General features: G+C 34.8%; 1 protein-coding gene across 20 annotated transcripts in view; it reads right to left on the reverse strand.

Annotated features, from left to right (window-relative positions):
* Positions 1–22,692, reverse strand: part of DLG2 (discs large MAGUK scaffold protein 2) — a 1,005,161-nt gene that overhangs the window by 587,643 nt on the left and 394,826 nt on the right. For 13 of the 20 annotated variants that reach the window (XM_085216429.1, XM_085216427.1, XM_085216430.1 and 10 more), the window contains one exon: positions 20,749–20,829. The exons of the other annotated variants lie outside the window; for them this stretch is intronic. In XM_085216429.1, coding sequence (XP_085072555.1) covers positions 20,749–20,829 — 81 coding nt within the window. The remainder of the gene's footprint in view (positions 1–20,748; positions 20,830–22,692) is intronic. 20 annotated transcript variants of the gene reach the window in all.

Raw genomic sequence — 22,692 nt, forward strand, 5'->3', positions numbered from 1 at the left:
GACAGAAAGCATAGAGTTGGTGTCAAATGCTACTGGCATTGTGTCACATTCATAAGTCTTAATTTACATATATGCACCTATTCGCACTTTGCAGGTGCAAAGGTCAATTATCGCAAGCATAATTAACATATTACTGCCAAGAGTTGTTAAGCTGTTCAGGCAAAATGAAGATTTGAATAACAAAGCTTGATAACTAGATGCTGTACTAAAGGATGAGTAATAAAATTTAGTGTCTGAAAAACTTGGCTCATTTAGAATACTGTTCCAAGAGAACATCATTTGACTTAATAAAATCAAAAGTAATGGAAATGACTGCATTCTGTAGCATGACTGGGGAAAAAGCATGTGAAACTCATGCAAATTAGCATAAAAGAAACTTGAAGAAAGTTTCTTTTTCTTTTTTTCCACAAAGTAGAGAAACCGATCTACAACTGCCTCTGAATAGCAAAAGAAGGACTGGGGGCAGACTTTTAGGAGCAGCATTTCAATGCCTATGAAGAAGTAACCAAGAAGGTAGAGCAGAGCACTACTACCACTTGCCATCCACCTGCACCCCTAAGTCCTTTTTATCAGGGCTGTGCTCTACTGTTTCTGCCCCCAGCTTGTATTGATAGTGGAGGTTGCCACAACCCATGTGCAAGACTACGCACTTGGATTTGTTGAAATTCTCCTGGGCCTGCTTCTTGAGCCAATCTATGTCTCTGAATGGCATCCTATCCCTCAGGTATATTGACTACATCCCACAGCTTGGTACCATCTACAAACTTTCTCAGGGTGCACTTGATCCCCTTGTTGATGTCGTTGATGAAGATCCCAGTACTGACCCTTGAGGGACACCACTCATCACTGATCTCCATCTAGATACTGAGCCACTGTATTCTCTGGATACATCAGTTGTACTTCTTTTATTTTCTGATGCCAACACTCTATCATACAAGGTCACCAGATTGGTCAGGAACTGTCTGCCCTTGGACAAGCTATGCTGGCTGTCACAGATCACCTCATTTTGCATGTGTCTTAACATAACTTCCAGGAGGATTTGCTTTATGATCTTCCCAGACAGATCTGCCTGCAGTTTCCTGAATCTTCCTTTCTACCTTTCTTAAAAAGGCAGATAGATAAGATAGATAATTCTATCTTTTCACTCACCAGGTCTTCACCTGACAGTCATAACTTTGTGAATATGATGGAGATGGCTTGGAAATTACGTCAGTCAGTTCTATCAGGAATCTGGAATGCATCTCATCTGGTCCCGTAGACTTGTACTCATTCAGACTCATCAGGTGGTATATGTTTTTCTTGAAAATGGAAGCACCAGTGGCATTTATTGTCACAACTTCTGAAGCAACTCTCAGAAATTGTGAATAAGTTCCATGCATGAAAGAAGGAATAAAAGCTAACGGCTCCTATCTGAGAAGGAAATTGAAGAGTAGGTGTTCTGGCAAATTAATTCCCGTATATTCTAAATAGAACAGCATCATTTTTATTGACTCTAAAAATGTATAATAGCCAATAAAATTTTGTACAGAGAGAGAAAACATGGAAGTGCTGAATTGTAAGAGATTAAATATATGGTGGGGTCTTTTATGTTTTCTTTTGTTTATTGTTTTTCCACAGAAAGAAAATAGAACTGAATTTAAATCTGGATAGCTTTCCAACTCAAAGTCTATTCACAAACTCACAGTTAAATTATACACTAAGTCTTGTTTCTGCAACTTCTGAAGAATACTTAGACATCATTCACATAATAAGTAATCTCTCCCAGGTACATGACTCAGCTGTCTTGGGTAACAGGATACACATGTACTGCCTTATAAGGAACATCAGTTTTGTCCAAAGCATGAAATTATCATATGGGGATGTCAACAGTATAAAGGTTGATGTCACAAATAATGAAATATATTGATCTGAAGATATGTAAGCCAATGAATCACTACAGTTTGGTGTTTTCACAGTTCGGTGAAGTAAGTTAGAGATCTGCTTGAATCAAATGAAGAGATGGCTATACTGGAGAGCTCCACTTAGTCATTATCATTCTCTTCTTTGACTCCACTGTCACTTGAGCTATTAGGACAGAAAAAGTGAGATGCTTCATTGTCCTAGACAGTTCTCAGAAAAAAGGACAAAATTTTTGTACAATGGTGTACATTTTTGTACACCAGGGATTTGTGGAGAACTTTGAGAGCAGAGAGCAAGAACACTACTAGTTAGTTCCAACAGCAAATATACATCTTAGTACAGTTCACATATGATGTCTTGAGCATTAAAACCTATTCCACTGGATGACTTAATAGTCATAACTAAGACTCAAATTTCACTATTTTCAAGTAAGAAAGAGAAACTTTGTGCACCTGGTCAAAAAGATGATCTGAACTGGTCGTTTCTTTTCATAAAGAAGCATGTTGATGATTGTTATGCATCAGCCTTTCAAATGGCAAAAATAAATAAACAGATAGATGATAGAGATAAATATTTGCCTCTATATCTACATTAATATTGCTAAACTTATATGGAAAGTTATATTAATTAAGGAATCATATATTAACTCTTTCCAGTTAAATTTAAAGTTTCTTATTTATTATTACATGTAGTGAAAGCAAAATATGCTTCTACTGATTTTTAATTCAAAGATATTCTGATCATAGTTGATGTTTAGGTTAATCTCTTAGGAATTTCGTAACAGAATATATAAAACTGCAGAGCAATCATGCATCACCAGAAATATGCTGCTATGTGTTGTCCATCAGAAATTCAGAAAGGCACAGAAAACAGAATTTCAGTTACAATAAAATAAAAATATTGCTAAATGCTTGCTCTAGATTTTATGGAAAACAGGTCTTGCTAAAATTGACTTCATCCCCTGATGAGCACATTACTTTGGATGGCAAAGATAACTGTCAAATACAAAATATTCAGGTTTCTGAAAGGCCATTACATGAGAACCTCATAAAAATAAGCACATTTAAATGGTATTAAAGCATAGATTTATCAGACGTAGAACAGACTAGATGATAAATGTAAAAACACTGCACTAACATGATTTGAATTGAAATGTCTCTAAAGCAGATTTGGAGCTATAGCAGCATGTCTTGCACTACTGAACTATTTCACCAAATGTTTTGAATGATGAAAAATTTGGACAACCTAAGGATTGCCGTGGTTGAAAATACTAAAAACAGGGCTGCTGAGGTTGATTCCCCAGAAGGGCTGGGATTCATCTTGCCAAATAAAACTTCCTACTTTGTGGATATATGAGCTAGTCCTCTCATTAGAAAAGCCACCTACTTTCAATAATCAAAGGAGGAGAAATAGGTACCTATTTCAAATGGCTATACATGATCAGATTAGCAACACCCTAGAAGTGGCTATTTCTCTAAGTTGATCATAAAGAAAACACAGGCTAACTCATAATGTAAATATTTGAAATTAGTTATATTATTCCTATTCAGTATCTTTATAAGATATATACTTAGGAGTAAAGAAAATATGTAAATCTTATAAAGAAAGGGGCTGAATATTGAAAATGTGTAGACTGAATAGATTACAGCTTGTTTTAGGCAAGCAGAGAAACTCGAATGACACTTATTTTAGCAGAAAATTCAGTTTAATCTCCAGATATATCTCTGAAGAGCAATAGATCCAGTCATTAGTAAAGAGCAGTACAGAAGTGATTTTACTTCAGTATAGTATATCATAACATTGATACCCATGAACTGCCCAAAATTCAAGTTTCTACACTTAAATAAGGATGTTGTAAAACAGGTGACCAGAACAAAGGGAAGAAAGAAATGTTTCGGAGGCTGAGGAAAAAAATTCTTTCAGTAAAAGGATAAAAAGCTCAAGGTGGTTAACTTTCCATCTGATGACTAAGAAGTGTCATGCAGTGTGTATGCAGTGTGTAATATGGTAGAAAAAGCCATAACAAGAATGAGTGACTGCAAACTGCTGCCAGACAGCGTTACAATGGGAACATGACATATGCTAATAGTGGGGAAGAGCAGCCATCAGAATAAGTCACCCAAGGAAGTGATGGCTTCTCTGTCATCTGAGACCTTTCAAGACTGAATACCTTGCAGGGGAATATTCATCCTTGAAATACAGTATAATTTAGTCCACTGTAAGTAGCTGGCTTAAGAAAACACTACTAAATCTTATGTCTTGTACAGACTCTCCTGGGCTAAAGATTCTAGTTGGTGGGTAGAGAATAAAGATCAGGCAAGTGAATGGATGGTGCCTTGACAAGATGATGTGACATCAAATCCCTGAGTTTACACATGAGCTTATTTCTTTACAGACTTGTTTAAACAAGCTTTCTGAAGTGCTCCCTTAGCAGCATGTGCCAAAATTATAAAAGAACAAAAAAATGTGAAGACCTGCAGTGATGAATATAGGTGGATATACTAGAAGTAATAGGTTATGTGCTAATCTAAACAGACTCAAAGGGGCACTTAGAACAGTGGAAAGTTGGGAAACCCCTGAGTTTGCATCTGAGAAGATTTATTAGATTATGAGACCAGGGACCACAGAGACCATTTTTGCCACAGAAAAATGGGAGATGAAGATAACTATTCAACAAGCAGAAATCTTCCCCTTATCAGTTAAAGATAGCATCACACTTCTGTACACAAGCATTGCTGAAAATAAAATCAATAGCATTTTCTGGAAGGTTAGGATTTTAATCCTGGAGACCAGAGCAATACCAATTTAAAATTTAAATTTCATCACTTGAGTTTCGTGGCAGGTTCACTTACTTTACTTCTTGTTCTGTGTTATAGGAGCTGTTCAAATAGCTGATTGATTCTTCCTCAGAGAGCTGTCAGCTGCATTGGAAAACTTTTGTATGCATACTTTCTTATGTCTGTCTATTCATATGCTGATGACACCACCCCTTAGCATGCATTCCCTTACAGATGCAGAGGGATATTTTGGCTGTATTGCTGCATGCTATGAGATAGCCAGACATATAAAGGTGTGATTTAAATTCCACAAGGATATTAAAATTCTTAATATTAATGGAAAGGACGATAAAAGTTAATGCATAACTTAATCATATGTTTGAATGCCTTTCTATTTTAATTCTTTCTTATTGTGTGTTTATTACAGAGATTTACTGGAGGGAATCCTGAGACATTAACACAAAGAGTTTCTTCACTCTGCAGGCACTAAAAAGAATTGTATAAAGATGAGAGATTGAGTATACACACTGAGTTCACTGCTTTCCAATTCATGTATCCAAGCTTATGCCATTTCAGCAGAAAGCTCAGCACCCTCTGGCTCATCACAGTGTTCACTCTGAGGAGCCCCACACTCCTCTGCACTGACTGCCCAAGATGTTTGCTGTGATGAAAGAAACCAGCTTCTTTGTTTTGAAAGTTGTTCTCATCAAGAAGGGTTATTTCCTATATTTATTTTAAAAAATCACTCTGTCAAACTATTTTACAGATAGTTTAGTATTCTGGTGTCTGGTATCATATAATATCATAGAATCATAGAATGGCCTGGGTTGAAAAGGACCACAATGAATCATCCAGTTTCAACCCCCTGCTATGTGCAGGGTTGCCAACCACCAGACCAGGCTGCCCAGAGCCACATCCAGCCTGGCCTTGAATGCCTCCAGGGATGGGGCATCCACAGCCTCCTTGGGCAACCTGTTCTAATGTGTCACCACCCTCTGAGTGGCATAATAAGACTGTTGCTTTATATTGTCACATATCAGCATAAATATATATATAATATATATAGCTTATGGATACAATCCTTATAGTTAAAGGATCTGAAAATGATCCTGATAACAAGCAATATTCTTTACAAGCGGTGTTTGCTAGTAAGGCACTCAGGACATTAAGGTTGAAATCATCAGAGATAACAAGAAAATTTAAGAAAAAAAAAGACAAATTATGTTCATGAACTAAGAAATGGTTCCAAAGGAGAGAAATATATGGCAATAGGACCAAAAATGAAGGACACTGTAATACTTTTATGAAGGAAAAAAAAAAAAAAGTTCTGTAAGGAATGCAAATCAAGAAAAGAAAAGCATGAGATAAAAAGGAGTGATTAGAGAAAATGCACTGAAACATCTGGATTGTGTTTGACATCAGGAAAAGCAAACAAGAGTCTGATGTTCCCAATTATAATTATTATTATATTATAATATTATAATATTATACATAATATATCATAGCTAGCATAATGAAGACTTCTGAAGTTAAGGTAGGTTCCTACTTTTCATGCTATTTTCCACTATTCCAGTTGTTTGTAAGATTTTTTTTTTTTTCCTTCTTGCAGCACTATATCCTTCCTCTCTGTGCAGTACGTTAAGAAAATTTTTCCCTTTAATAACTCCTGATAGTAAAGATAATTTCAGAAATATTGCTGGAGTATAGAGCTCATATCAAATGACCAGAAATTCTGTCCAGTTTCACAAAGATTAACAGGGTATTAGACTATACATTTTCTTTCTTTTGGCCCATGAAAGAATTATTATAACCCATAGCAAAGTATCAGAGATTGGTTTTATGAATTACTCAGCCATATGTGCCCAAATTATCAATGTTAAAAGAACAGTCCCAGTTTCTGTGGCAGTGGCACTGAAAGGAGAGTCTGTGGTTGTATCATGATGAGACCAATGGCCTCAAAAGGCTGGAGGCAAGATAGACATTGCTGTCCAAAAAATTCCCAGGTTATTACAATAATCTCACAAACACTTAATTCTCATGGCCTGGAACAGTGCCATAGTGTTTTGGATATATTTTATAGTATATCGAAATTTATATATTATATGATTATCCATTAAACTGAGAAGCTGTATCATTAATTTAATCTCAGATCCTCACTAAGACAAATATTAAATCATTTTTCTTTGTAAGTTTACCCAACATGTACAACAGCACTAAATTAGATGTATTTTGATTGACTTATCCATTGAGGAATTGCCTAGTATGCAGTTTTTATGAACTTCCCCACTATAAGCAAACAGTATTAACAAAATGAAGTGATGCATTTAGAGCTTCTTGTAAGAATTAAAAAGAAAGAGCATGAGATTTTGTAGTTGATCAAAATCTCACTCAAAGGACAGAATGACACAAACAGCAAGCTGAAATTTCCAATTAGCTGCTTATAAGATGCTGCAGAGACGCTTTGATATCTTGTCAAAGTAAAGGATGAGTATTGCTTTTTGAACATTTTAATGGATATTAACAAGTATTCCGTGACAAAATGGGACACCGTCACGTACACACCTGCATTTTACAGAATAAGCAGAGACATCAGCATATGCAAATTTAAGCATATAGTGAAAAAACTAGTCAATCTGTTGGTCATCTGCTCAGCTATAACCAATATAAAGAATGCTATTTAGCTCACCAGAAACTCAAAAATACCATTTTCCTGGGTAAGCAAAAAAGCAATTAGTAAGATTTTGTCAAATTTTAGTCATAAGTATGCATCAGACTGGAAAAGTAATATGTTTAATAAGGCATTGATTAGATTTCCAATAAAAGTTTCATTTACCCAAAATATTTTAGTGGCTTTGACGTGGGATTTGTGTATTTGATATGCACTCATTTCAAATTATTAGAACAATTTTCATTAGCTATCCCTGTATCTGCTTGCTTCTGAGTGCTAGAAATGGTTTATTGCAGTTCATTTTCTGCGTCAGTACGTAATTTAATGCTAGAATTAGTATTGATTTTTTTAAAATCTCTTCCCTTTCACAGTGTAGAAAGTCAGTTTTGCTTGGTCACATCACCAAAATGAAAAATATATTTTGTTTACTGAGTTGAATATCAGCAATGCTAGAAAAACTCAACAATGCTGTTGTGTTCCAGATGATGTATTTTGAGGAATGAGATATCCAGACAGGCAAGAAAGAGCACTGAATGGTCAGTCTGTCTCAATTAGTGGTGGGAGAGGGCAAATGACTCCTTAGCTGAGGAATAATGCAAACCTATTTGTGCTGTATGTTGCCATTGCCCTCTTTGGCTCTGGCACAGTCACACAGTGCCCTCCTGGAGATTCATTTGGGAATGGGATACTGAGCACTGTGCTATTTTCATAATATGTATTTAAAGACTAAAGTCTTTTTTTTTAAGACTAACAAGGCTATAGGCACAGCATTCACTAGGTAAATACTGAAGTCAGTGCAATTCTCTACCAGTTTCTTGGAACTAGTGTCAGCATATTAATACAAGATGAAAACAAATTACCAGACAAGAATTAGCCATCAACAGGAATGCCTTAATCTCTCTCTACACAGCACAGTATGAAAATACTGTTTCGTGACAGTGATGACTAATTTTAAGTGAACACTTTACAGCTAAACTAGCAAAACAGCACTATTTAGCAACACTCCACTGAATCTAGTTCAGTGCACCTGGTAAAAATTTGTGCTTACGCTACAAAACTGTTCTTCCTTCATGTTTAAAAACAAAAAGACTCATTATAATATGGCTTTTAATTCATAAGACCCTTGTACACCTGAACATACATTTGCCACCTTATACGTCTGGATGTAAAGCCAAAGATTCAAGAAATTAAATTGACTTAAAGCTAAATTCCCTTTAAAGACAATGAGACACTATTTGTCCAAAGATATGTATTATCTACTTTTCATCACAATGAATTGTGAAAGTAATGACACACAGTTTGCAGTCTGTCTCCTGCAAACAGGTTTCCATATTTAATCAGTAATTGTCATCCTTTGTTCCCCAGAGAGAGATAACTTGACATTCCTGGTACCTAAGCATCCACGGAGGCTGCAAGCATTTAAAAACATAAATATCACACCCAAATAAGTACTTCCCTCTTAATTCTCTCTTCACATTTCTTGCTGTTGTGAATCAACCACATTCCCATGCTTATAAAAAAAATCCCTGAGAAAAACAAAAGCAGAATGATGAACAAATAGAAAATCTGTCATCCTTGTGGATCTGACCCACTTTTTTCCCAAAGTTACTTGTCAGTCTCCCTCCTCTGAATTATGTTCTGCTTTATGCTGTTAGATCTACAGACTGCCAAGACATGTTAAGGATATATAGTATAATACATACTTATGATACTCAGTCACAATAAACAGCTGGTTTGTGTGCATGCAATGTCACTTTGTGTTCAGCAAATTCACAGAAATCCTGGAAAGATGACAAGGTTTCACTATGCTTAAGACTGTTGGTCAAAAGCAATGTTTAGGAATTCATCTTTCAAGTAAGAATATTTTTTTCTTCTATAGGAATTGACACGTGAGCTTTGTTCGGCCCTTATCTAAGTTCAGCAGAACTGTCACATCTTAACCCATCGTTTACATTTCCATTTAACTCTTTATTTGCTCTCAGACTCTCAGAGCTGTAAGCGAAATGCTTACTGTGGTTCAAAGTTTCTGTGATATAGGCTTGTTATAAGCATGTATGACAAGCTCAAGACAAGTGTTTCAGGCATCATAATAGAAGAGTTACATTAGTTAAGTTCTAATAGGATCAAACCTTTAATCATTTAGTTTGCCAATTTCAAGTGCAAAAAAAAATGGTTACTGGAGAAATTCCAGGTTGTGGTGTCACAGTTTTCAAAACAGATACTTCTGCTGCCTTCTGTACTTTCTTTCTCATTTTTAATTTGAGTTAAATCTCTTCTAAGCATAATTTAAAAAAGAAAGTTAATCAGCAAAAGGCTCTAGGTATTCTGTATTATTGATCCTTTCATAGATGACTGTCTCAAGAAAGATAATAGAGGACTGAAGGCCAAGTTACCCTCTTCCAGTAGAGTAAATACGTGAAACTAATAAATTCCATTACTAGCAAAAAGATTTATGTTAATTTTTCTTATAAAGGAATGAGACAGTCTAACTTAAGAATGACTGTGAAGCATACTCTACAAGCTGTGGAGGTACACATCTCAATCCATTCCTTTGTTCTGAGGAGACAAAGGGAGAAAGGAAATGAAAAAGGGAAGGGAACGGAAAAGAAGAGAAGGGAAGGAAAGGAAAGGGAAAGAGGAGATAAGAGTCCCTTAAAACTCAAATATGAACATACTGCAATAGCCTGTTTTATTACATTGGGATCGTCTGAAAGTCCTGCTAAAAGGAAAAATTTATGACAAGGGCATGAGTTGTAAAATACTGTGAAGATGAGGAATTAGATTTGCTTTGGGTTCCTCAACCCTCTAAAACTGAATAAGTACACACACTTGCTTGGATAATTGTTTGGGAGGGTATTTAATGCAGGTTAGAAGGCAATTGTCTTATAAGATTTTAAAATTCATAAACAGCAGAAATAGTAAAAATAGTCAGTGTAGCGATTTTTGAAAAATTATTTACGTGAACCTGTTGACTCCATACTTGCAGAGCCTACTACTCATCCTGAGAAATTCATATAACGCAAAAAGTGAATCGCATCATATGATGACAGATCTATATGGAGAGTAAGCTACACAGCACATGCAACTCTAGGCCATAGAGAATTTCTGCTGTGCCTACCAATCTAAAGAGTAAGCTGGGATAGAATCTATGTTTCACTCTGTTTTTTTTGATACTCTTGTGCCATATTACTAATTTTTAATTTCTAATTACTAATTTACTAATACTAATTTCTAGGACTGAAATGGCAGTATGTCTGTGAACAATATCTCAATGTAAACTAAGTTATATTTTTATATACTTTAAAACATTAATTCTGATGCCATGGTTCTCAAATAACACATCTGCATAGACACTGTAAGTGCTTATACACAGCCACCATATGAAGTCCACTTTCCCTAGTTTATTAAAATTTTATGCAATGAAATTTTTTACTAGACAGTATAATGCTTGACTTTCAAACATATCTTCCATGAATTTGCTGGTGTCATCTGCTCTAAGACAGTAACGAAACTCAGACCACCTCTTTCTCTAGAGATTTTCCCATATTAAAGAATGAAAGCTAATTTGTGTTTTAGATGTGGTTCAGTCTTAGCCTTGCTGCATTATTGTTGCATTTCTATATCATACAGTCAAAATAGAATTAAGAAAGCAAGAAGAAAGAAACTTTAAGCAGTTTAAGCAGTAACATTACATATCTTCTACTCAGCACACAGCATACACCTTTTCCATAGCCTATTCATTAACAGTTTATAATTCTTCATTCCCATTCTTTTTTTTGTTGTTGTCTAGTCTGGTCCCAATACTATGTCTCTCCACAGAACCTTTTAACGTATGTTTCTCTAATTTGTCATCAATATCTCCTTTCTCTTCTTCTTGAATATAGCCACTGCTACTCACCCTCGTCTCAGCTCATCCTCTTTACCAGCAGATGTACAAACAGTAGAATAATGTTAGGAGTATCTTTAGAAAGTTAAAATAAGAAGAGTGCTTTTACTTGTTAAAATCAATTACTCATTCAAAAGCTACCTCTCTCCCAGAAGTCTAAGGAGCCAAGCACTGACATTCATAGAAAAATACTGGAATTTGATCACCAATTATCTAATTTAAACTGTTGAATTACTTGGAATAATGGCAGCAAACAGTAGACACTGAAAAGATTAAGAAAATATCTTGACTCAGAACTCAGGAAGCCATGCAGTCATTTCAAAAGTCATGTGAAGGGTTTTATTCTCTGTAAACATAGGTAAAATTTCTACCTGCTGATAGCAGACTCCAATCATCTCCAAATTACAGTTCTCCTTTCCTTACTGGGGAAGAATAAGTAAGATTTAACCACTTCTAAAAGATCTAGCTTTTCCCCTCATTATTGCTTGAAATTGCCAAGTGAAACCTCTGTTAATTTATCTGTAAAATTAATGAAGAATAGTTACTGCCAAAAGAGTCAGGATTAGAACCTAGGAAATGTGTGGCCAGCATTTAACAACCAAGTTTTAGTCTGATCTCCAATCCATGGAGTAAGGAACACAGCCTACATCACCAAATGGAAAGAACTTTTTTCCCCCAAAACATCTTAACATATTCTTCAGAATATACAGGGAAAAGGTCTTATCCTTTTTGTCCTCAAGCATCTGGTACACTAAAATCATGTGAAAAATGCCCTCGTAGCTTATTCCATATGAATATTTGAACATTCTAAGTGAACACCTACTCCTTCTGTATCTGTTACAATGGTTTCGAGCATTCCCAAAAAACTGGATCCAGTGCAAGTTCAGTTTTCCACCAGGTTCCCAGGAATGGCAGTTGATATCTGGCTGTGGAACACCCCACAAATCTCCTCCTTTATTCTCTTTCTTTGGTGTAGAAATTAATTTAGAATTGTCAGCTGAGGATTGCCTATCTGCATTGTAGATACAGATTATTTCAGAATAGATCATTTATCTCTGTTGTTTATTTCAATCCTGAAAACACATTTCATTACATGAATAATACTGGAAAGCTACACCAACAGCTTCAAAGTTCCCAAAGGGGAAAAAAAAAAAAAAAAAAAAAAAAAAAAGCTTAGCACTGTAAAAGTGAAAATGAAACAAAGAAAAGTAGAAGTTGCACTAACTATTAAGAATGACAGAAGTGTGGCTAAGAAACAGGGGTCCTTAGCACTGGGATTTTTAAATTTGGTCAGTTCTTAATCTATAATTTCACCCTTCAAAGACAGTCGTAATTAATTCCAGTGAAAGTCATAGAATCATAAAATTACAGAACTTCAATTTGGGCTTTGAGTAACTGATAAAATGTAGTCCAACTTCTGCTTGAAGCAGCACTAACTTCAAAGCTAACACAAGTGGCTCAGGACCTCTTCCTTCATTATTTAAATGTCTTCAAAAGGTGCTTTGAAAATCTGGAATCCAGAAGTTCAGTGGAGCTTAAGTTGAAGGAGAATTTAAGCTAAGAAAGACAATTCTTTTGATGAAACTTCTAAGAAAAACTGAAGTATCTGATCACTGGAAATTTTGTTCATTGAAAATAAATGGACATTTCTAAAAGGGTAGAGGTCTTCAGAGGTTACTAGACGGGGCAGAAACCTCTCTAGATATGGAAAAAGAAGAAAGAATGAGTTATGTTTGTATCTATAAGGCTGTAAATACAAAACTTTTGTTTTATCAGTCAGAACAAAACCTGCAATTTTCAGATTCCTGCAGCCAAAGTGATCTATACCTGCTCTTTCACTAGAATACAAAGCAGTGTGTGCAGAGGAAGATCTAAGTCAACTCATTCAATGCTAAAACCTGCAGCATTACTGAAAGCTTACATATAATGAAGCTATACACATTCTCTCACTCAATAATATGCTCTGCCTTGGATGTAAACAAGCGGTAGCAAAAGTATCGTTTTCTCAGTTCTATGGTTCTTTTCTCTTTGAAATAGACTTTTGAGGAATTTCTCATTTAATCCTGGAGTGGAAAAAAAAAGGCCCACATTCAGGATGTTGAATGTGAAAATGTACCTTCACTGCCTGTGCTTTACAGAATTCAACAGTTTCTTGATGTCTAAAACTTCTAAAGTCTTCAGCTGCCAGTTTAACAAAACTCAATCATTCCTCATTAGTAATGAAATTGATAACAATGATTTCTGTAAACAAGAACAATATCTTTGTCGCCCAGATAATGGTAGTGTTGTTTGTTTGTTTGTTTCATTGAGGGTTTGGTTGCAAATGGTGTTATAGAACAAAGTCTTCCACAGCAGACGCTGAGTTCAGTTCACTCTTTATTTAGAGCTGTTTCTTTTCATCCTGTAAAATTCTCCATATCTTACTAATTCTTATATGTTTTTATTCACAGAATAAAGATTCTGAAAAAAAAAAAAATATGGTACTAACTATAATCTAACTTCAAGTAAAACTTTAAAGCATGCATTCTTTTTACAGAGGCACATGCACTTGGTGTTAAATCATTGAGAAACTGTTCATTCCTCTATTGTGCCAGAAAAAAAAAAAAAAGATATTTCCTTGAAACACAACTGTGCTGTAAGGATTACATTTTATCATGATTACTTTTGCTCTGGGAAATATTTTTTCAAATAAGATATGAAAAAAAATTCCATTTGTAGCAATAAAGCTCCTATAAACAGTTTATAAAAACAATCAAAAAGCCTTGGGCTATTTACAGAAAGAGCATATATTACCAATAAAATTAAAGAATCTGTTTTTACAGCTTATATTTCACATTATTCCTTACTCTTTTCTGAATTGCTGAATATTTGCAAAGATGAAGCAAAAAGAAAAATACTTTCCATCCATTAGGTGGAGATTGAATAAATTAAAAAATTAAATTGGGTAGTTACTGAGGCAACCAGAATCAATATAATGTAAAGGCACAAAGGAGTACTCTTTTAAGTTATAACACACTTCTTTTTCAGAAGGATTTTCCATTTGAATAGTTACTTTACCTTAAACTACATGTCAAATAATGACTAATTTCTGAACTTAAGAGAATTACATCAGTCATTACCAATGATAAGTGATACTTCAAATTTCCAACTTTCATAAACAACACTTTGAAATATTTAATCAGGATGCTGTCTCAAGAGGCAATAAAAGTACTAACATATGTTTATTAAAGAAAATTATTTGATTTTTAAAAGTTATGAAAAACACTGAGAATTCAGATAGACTCCAGGCTCCTGAAGTTTTCAGAAGCTGAATTACTGAACTTACTACTGTGTAATGATGTGATGGCTTTATGCAATATTGAAAAGATTGTCTAATAAATTGTAAAGTCATTAAGATTGCTGTGGAAGTTATTATTATTAATAATATTTATTTATTTATTTATTTATTCTTTAACCCGGGAAACTCTGAGTCTGTTTTTCAGTGTTGAAAACTAATTTTAGTTGTCATGATGGAGCTTATCCAACATAAGTTAACTTCATACCTCAGTAATCAAGAAATCCCAGATGTTTCAAGCAATCACGTAATGATGGAAGTGTGCTTTAGCTCCATCCAAAGTAAATTGATATTAAAAAAATAAATGAAAGTCTAGTGTAGTGAGTTTATCATGAGGGGGAAAACATCAAGGAAGTATAGCATATTTGAGTATTATTAGTTGAGCACATAACCTTCCATAGGAAAGAATGGGAATGCAGGGGGTTTATTTAAAGTTTGGTGACTCTAAAGTTTCACTGGCTATGGATGAAAAATAAATTTCCTCTTCCTTTAAAAGGTTTAATTTTTACACTGACGTAAGCCATCTTTCATCCAAGCTGCCAAAATATATCCAACTTTTTCCATGAGGCCGTTGGTATAGGGGTCACAGCACTCATGAATGGACATCGCTTCCTTTGGGAGGAAATACGAAGTTTATTCAATGGTGTAGTGTGGCTAGAAGTTATTTCAGAAACCAGGGTTAGTAGACGGTCATAACCACACATCTGTTCCACAAGAGGCCATGGGAATTTAAGCTGACACTAATACTCAGCAATTCTGGTTTTGTCTCTCAAAAAATGCAGGAAGTGCCATCATCAGCAACATAGCCAACATAGGTACCTCTTGGGCCAGACATTATTTACAGAGTTTTATACAGATTATGAGACTGCAGCCATTGTCTCACAAAACATTTCTGTCTGAGCTACCAAACTCATAGGCAAATCTCTGCCTAACATGATTTAAAATACTTGAACTAAAGCCCCTTAATAATAACAAAATCTTTACCCATCTTTTTTAGTGTTTGTTCATCTAGAAATTTAGAATATTTCGTCTAGAAAGTTATGCAATTTGAAGTTTAATCATTTGTTTCAAATGGAGGAAATGTTTCTGCTCAGATTGTGAGGTTGGAAGATCAACTACATGGTGGCGAGCCAGGCTGCCTGAGTAAAATCGAAGTCTTTCAGAGAAAACACAAAGGAGCAGAAACTGAGACAATGGGAGGGAGGGCTAATAAATTGATAAAACATACCTCCAAATTCTCTACTGCTCATGTGTAATCATGAATAATAAGAAGGTAATGTAGGCAAAATTAGGTATGATACCTATGTAAAGTTTTCAGCACAAAAGTTCTTACCAAGAAATGAGTTTATAATTCTGTAGTAATATAGGAAATTTCTGAAAAAATAGCAGAGGAAGTATCTAAACAGTTATGGTAATACATATGACCCTGAATCATATACAAAGGCAGTGGATCTATATATCAGAAAATTCCACTTGAATACAGGCAGCTTTTGAGATGAAAACTATGCCACTATTATTATTTTCAAATAATAAGGATTATAGGAGCCCAGTTCTCCTTTCCACAGGTGAAATCTTAAAATCATTGAAAGAATGTTAGTTTCTGTTTTGCCCTATACCCATTGCTACATCTTGATGTCAGTGTTAAGGACTGGGATTCCAATGTGGAAGGCTTTCATCAAATGCAGAAGTAAAAGTGAAGTGGCTAAGCTTCAAAGATCTTAGAACCTGAGGTTAAATCAAGCGACAACAGAAAGAGATGGACCCCAAATAAACCAATTTTCAATAGTTCTCCTTAGGACTAGGCTAACAGCTTAGACTTCTAATTATCTGGCTATTTAATTGTTTTAAATGTTAAGTCGAAGACAGATTTTCTGAACATAAGCCATGAAAATGTGTCTCTTTTTTTTTTTTTTTTTTTTTAAATTTCTCAATTGAGTAATATACCTTTCCATCCTTGCATGGCTGCAGATTAAAGTCACTTTCTCTGACTGAATGACAGAGAACAATTAGGACAAAATTATGCTTTGTGGTACTTCAAACTTAAAGAAGGTAGCTTATGTTCAATGCAAGTCAAAGCAAAGAACCAGAAAATTATTGTTAAAATGAGATATTTAGGAACAGGGAGGGTAAATCAAATTCAATTTTAATTACTCTAGAGGTCTATAGAGGTGTACTATAGACTCAACACCTTGGTTTCCTCTTACCTCTAAATGTGCTAGACTGTTATTCTGTGAGAAAACATCATTCACTGCTCTGAGAGTATGTGTAATAGTCTACAATCATTAATGTTCTATGTAAAACAGAAAAATTCTAATATCTGTTCAGGAAATACGATTTTTTTTTTGTTTGTTTGTTTTTGTTTTTTGTCTCAAAGCAATTTTCGTTCTCCCTTTTACAGATAGGAAAACAAAGGCAAAGAGAATGAAGAAAGCTAATCCAAATGACTCAAGACTAGCTGCAAAGACAGAAAATGAAACAACATATCTTAAGTTCGGAATCTCATTTTATAGACCAACTGATCTACAATTAGTTGTACAAAATATCAGAGTGATGTAGATGGCAGTCACACAACAATGAAAAAACATCAAACCCTCTCAAACAGATCTTACGGTTTTAATCAACATTTACCACATCCAGATTACAAATCAATAAAGTAAAATTATTCCAGATATCAATGACTTAGGCAGGATTTAGCCTTCATTCTCATTTAGGCCAGGAGATGGTTGTACAGAGGTATCTATATATTTTGAGTATTGGAAAGGAAAAATGGAAAGGGAAAGGAAAAAGAGAAAGGGAAAGGGAACATTTCCAAGAAAAGAGCAATAAAGTGAACCTAAGGATTTTCTAAGATATTTTGATATTTTTTTTTTCCGTGGAACATTAATAATAGAAGTATGGACCGCAGGCATCATTTATTTCATTTTATTATTTATTTAATTAATTATTTTTGTGAGATGCCTATTCGGGTAAGAGGCCACCAGAACTAATTTCTACTAGCTGTAGGTAGCATCCAATTGATTCAAGTTTGCATTGAGCTGCAGATCTCATATTGAGCTAAGTGAAAAATTAGAAAAGCATTGCTAGCCTCCATTCATCCACAGGAAGGAAGGTAAATGGAAGTGAGGGCTCTCATTAGACCATGTAATGCAGTTCCACATATCTTCATTTGAGCTAGTAGCTGGGGAAGAAAATGATAAACTACCTTAGTTAGACTAGGTGAATCTTACTCAGCCCTATCATCTAATCCCACATTCCTGCACTGAAGAAGATTTTGCTGAGTCTGCTGGACCAGAGATCAGGTGCCTAAAAGATTCAGAATTCAAAAAAGAGAGTATCACTGTATCACTGAGTTTAGCCTAATGTACCACAGCTCATAACTCTGACAAAAGTATCTTAAATAAGAATGCATATCTATTTCAGAAACATAGCGAGATGGAAATTTACAACTTCCTGGCATAATTTATCTTGCATCCTCACTGCTGAAAAGGCCTGTCCAGCATTTGTTTGGCTTCACTATAGCACGTATTCTGCTTTCCTTTGCTGCGCTGAAGAATCCCCTTGTTCCCAGTCTCCCCACAGAAATACACTGTCATTATGAGAGAGAGAGATAAATCTCTCTTTGGAGGAATTTTTCTCTGTTCTAGTCTCTATTCTCTCTCTGAAAATATATATTCAGTCCAAGGTATGGACTCTACAACTTGGCACAACAACATCAAACAAGACTGTTGTTTCATATACAACTATAATCTTATCCTTATTCTTCCCTTAATCATCTAACATTAAAAGATCATTGCATAAACCTTTGCCGAGCTGCCCATTCTTTTCTCTGAAACCACCTCACAGTCATCTATTTCCAGGTTAGGGGTCCCCTCTCTATTTGTGTGGATGACATTTCTTCCCTCTGGCTGTGTAATCCTTCTCTTCCAGGTAATAAACACTTTGTTTGAATAGATTCTGCTGACCAGGCCAGACTGTAACTGCACTGCTCCATCTGACTTCTCCCTCCTCTTCTCCTATTTTTTAAATCTTTGCGTGACCTACAAATCAATTTGTGCCACCTTCCAAATCATTTCAGCTAACATAGAAACATGTTGTCTGCAGCCAATTCTAAATCATGGAAGACTCTCTCAATATTTCCATGAAAGGACCATTTATCATCTACTGGTACTTTGCTATGTCAGCTAATCATTTCTTAATGAGTATTACTTTGATAAAGTATACTGTTATTTATTAAAATAAGATACAGTGTAATATTAAATCATATGCCTTACTAAAACCTTCACAACATTTAGGGACATTCATCTAACAAATTCACAGTCTGAAATGAAGTTTATCTAATATAATTGCTTTGCTTTAAACCTATGCTGAATGTCATCAACGTATTCTAACCATAAATTTATTATTATGCTTGCTTTTTTAGCTAAATATTCCTTAATCATGCCAATATTTTTCCCAGGGATGACATCTAGTTAACCTGCTCTGCAGATTTATTATTATTTTTTTTTAAATAAAAATAAATAGCACAATGCTGATACTCCAGAATTTCAAAAATATTCCAACGTATCTCTTCAGCTTGATTTTTTTATGGCTCTTAGGCAAAAGTTAACAAGTAATGAGCTTTCTAATTTACTTATTTTATCACCAGCAGATGTTGTTTAACATGCTTTTAAAGATTCAGTGCTGTTTGCATAGTAGGGACACTGGATCTCCTACTACCATATGGGCTTGTTAAGGAGCAAACAGCACTTGCCTCCTACTGTGTGCCACTCAGTATTGAAGAGCTTTTTGTTCATCTTTGTGTGAATAAATGACACGATTAATTGAAGAGTGACTGAATAGCTTCATTTTTTTTCTTTGAAGGTGTTAAAAAAGCAGTAAGAATTAGTTATGTGCATCCAAAATAAACCAAGAAATAAATTTCACTAGGCCATTTTCAAAATCATAGTAGGCAGAAACAGAGTGTTAAGATACAGACGGTAAGAGTTCTTATTCATTATATTTAACACTGAATTCAACCTTAAGTGCCCCATATTTTTTTCCCTATTATTTGTGAAAACCACCTAAACATCATTAGCCATTATAAATTGATGTCCACCTGGCAGAGTGCTCTGCAAGGGTCACTTAGAATGATCATCTATCTATTTATCCCTGTGTCTTGCTAACTCTGAAATCAAAAGATAGCAATTTGGACATCAACAACATATCAGTGTAGACTACATTTACCAGAAATATCCCATTAGTGTGCATTATCCTGAAATCTTAACGTGTCTCCTTTTCCTCCTGAGATTCCAAAGGACCCAGCTGGCAAGAAACCAAAATATCAAGTTTCTCTCATGTCTGTTACGATAATAGCAGGAGGTCATGCACTGAAAGCTGAGAACACAAATGCAGCATAAAGCAAATCGAATATTTTGATAACAGAAATGTATGGAGGTTTGTATCCTCATGCAATAGAGTCGTTTTTTTTTTCTTTGTTTGTTTGAATTGGAGTTTTTCATTGTAATAACGTCAATGATAACTCTTTTACTGAAAAAGCTCTTTGATAAAAAGAAATATCTTCATCAGTGCTGTTGTCTGACACGTTTCTCAAGTCCACGACAGCAGCAACATTCAGCATAAATACACTAAATTTTCCTTTCCCAGGAAAGCCTGCCTGCTACCACTCATAAACTGATTGCATCACTTCAAGGCCAACAGAGAATAAACAAATTTCGAAAAGATAAAACTGAAATTTTCCTCACCACATGAGACATGTAAAATCTAGGCATTTATATCTGTTATTTGACTGTAAAGAATGTGTAGGCAATGCAGAGAAGGTCTAGACAATGGAGGGAGGCAATCATTTCTAGGACACAGTCCACCTCAATCTATAGGAGACATCCAAAACCAGGATGAACTGCGATCAGGAAGAGTCATTTACTATCATGGCAATATTGTTGACTTGGTCAGATGTCAAAAGCCAGGTGAGGCCAAATTGTTTTCTTAAAAGAGAAAATTATTTTCAGTTTAATCATTGGGTAGCTGAGGCAAAATTTTTATGCCTCAGAATCTTGTCAATTATTGAGGTGTTCAATAAAGAAATTTAAAAAAAAAAATAAAAACAAAAACAAAACTTTGAAGCAGCAGTCCAGAAACTATTTCCTTTCCTCACTTTTATCCCCACAGCTCAGTTCACTACTCTCACCTGTGCATTAGTCCATTCCATTTCAGGGAAAGGTCCCAGCTGAAGGCCTCTACCTGTGGGATTCTCTTCCTCTTGGCCTTTCTGGAAGTACATAGAGACATCTACTCAGGACATGTTCCAAACTCAGATTTTTCATTATGTTTGCATATGGTGCTTAGTTATGTACTTTCGTTTGTTTTTCAGGGGTGAGGAGAATTTGTTGCTATAACTGCTCTGGGAATTAATCTGGCATACCATCTATTCCTTTCAATCTCTAAATACATGCTGAAGTGCCCAGAGGCTATTTAACATAAATGAAAAAGCATTATGTTCTATAATATTCAATGTGTTATTGATTAGAAATACCTGTGGAATAGTTATTTTTCCTTCAAGGAAGAACAAGCAAGGAAGAAATATTTTATGAGAATTAACACTGCACTACTTTATTTCAGTATATTTTCAGTATGAAACATCTACCAACCACAAGTAATTATTAGCAAATAAAGCAAAAAATGCTACAAAGGAATAAATACATATTCTCTTTACAGTCCACCTCTTTCCAGCTAAAATTAGAAATAATCCTTTTTCTTTTAAATTTTAAAACTGACTATATTATCTTTATGAATTTGTGATGTTTATAGGAGACTATACATTCAGTTTTAACCAACATTAGGGTTATTTATTTATTTACTGTGTATTGGAATATCTGCAATGCAATGAATTCACACCCCTGACTAGGCATGAGCCAATGCCATTGCAGAAAACAACAATATGAGAGAGCCCTGTAAGTAACAGGGGAGCTGTTTGGTAATGATCACAATGTAAATAATAAAACTACTTTGTCTTTAGTTCAGCATCTATTAGCTATTTTTTTATAGAATATTTAATTTCTAGAGTACTCAAATGCATTTTTACGAAGTTCTTATTCTTTACATTGTATGTGAAAAGCTTACATCCATCTTGCAGTATATTACTTTAAGGATTTTTATATATATATTATTAAAAATTATAACTTTTTAAATGTAAAAGGACAAAAAGCACTTTTTTTTTTTTTTCACTACCTCCTTAATATCAAGACATTTTACTTACAAGCACTAGATAAACAAGACGTTCAGGGAAGTCTTAAGATACTGTCAGTATAAAGAATGGCTACTAATAAAATAAAAAAAAAGGGTGTACAACATTTTATTGTTAAGTATATTCTAAGGAAAAAAGACTTCTTGCTCTGATTTCAAGCATTACTGCTGTCATAAAACAGTACTGTTAAGAGCTGAGGTTTGTAGTGATGCTGTGAAACTTGAGGCACTTGGATGTGGGCTAAGAACAGAGTCCTTTCAGACATAGGAAACTCCTGAGAATGGTTCAGAGCTCAAAGGCACTGGATCATCTTTGGAGGATGCATTCATATCTTGCTTTGGTCAGCATGGATTTAGATCTGAATATTCAATCAAACTCGTTTGGACAGGATATTTTGACATGACAAAATCTGGAGTAACTTTTCTTATCACATCATGTAATGCATAGCCTCATAAATGTTGAAGAAGTGCTTATGGGGTGCTAAGAACTGCTCTGAGGAAGGAAATATCAGATGCAAAAATAGAAAGAAAGGAACGTTTATATGGAGATCATTCTCTAAAAAGGAGTCAAGAATGAAGTTCTGTTGCAAAACAGCTTTCCTTCAAAACATTGCTGTGTATGAGGGCATGAATTATAATTATTGAGCTGTGATTATTGACTATGAGAGAGCAGCAGAACTGTATCATTTGGAGGACATTGTGTTTTAAGATAGGTACTGAACAAAAATGAAGGAAACCTACACAAAAAGAAAAACAATAATGAGATATTTAGAATTCACAGCATAGCAAAGACCGAAGACAGGATATTACATGAGGATAGTGATCAGTTGCCTCCACTGAGGCCAGAACCTCAAGATACCATCCTAAACTGGCTGCTATGAAAAAAGCC

The sequence above is a fragment of the Meleagris gallopavo genome, chromosome 1, assembly GCF_905368555.1.
Source record: "Meleagris gallopavo chromosome 1, MGAL_WU_HG_1.1, whole genome shotgun sequence".
NCBI lineage: Eukaryota > Metazoa > Chordata > Aves > Galliformes > Phasianidae > Meleagris > Meleagris gallopavo.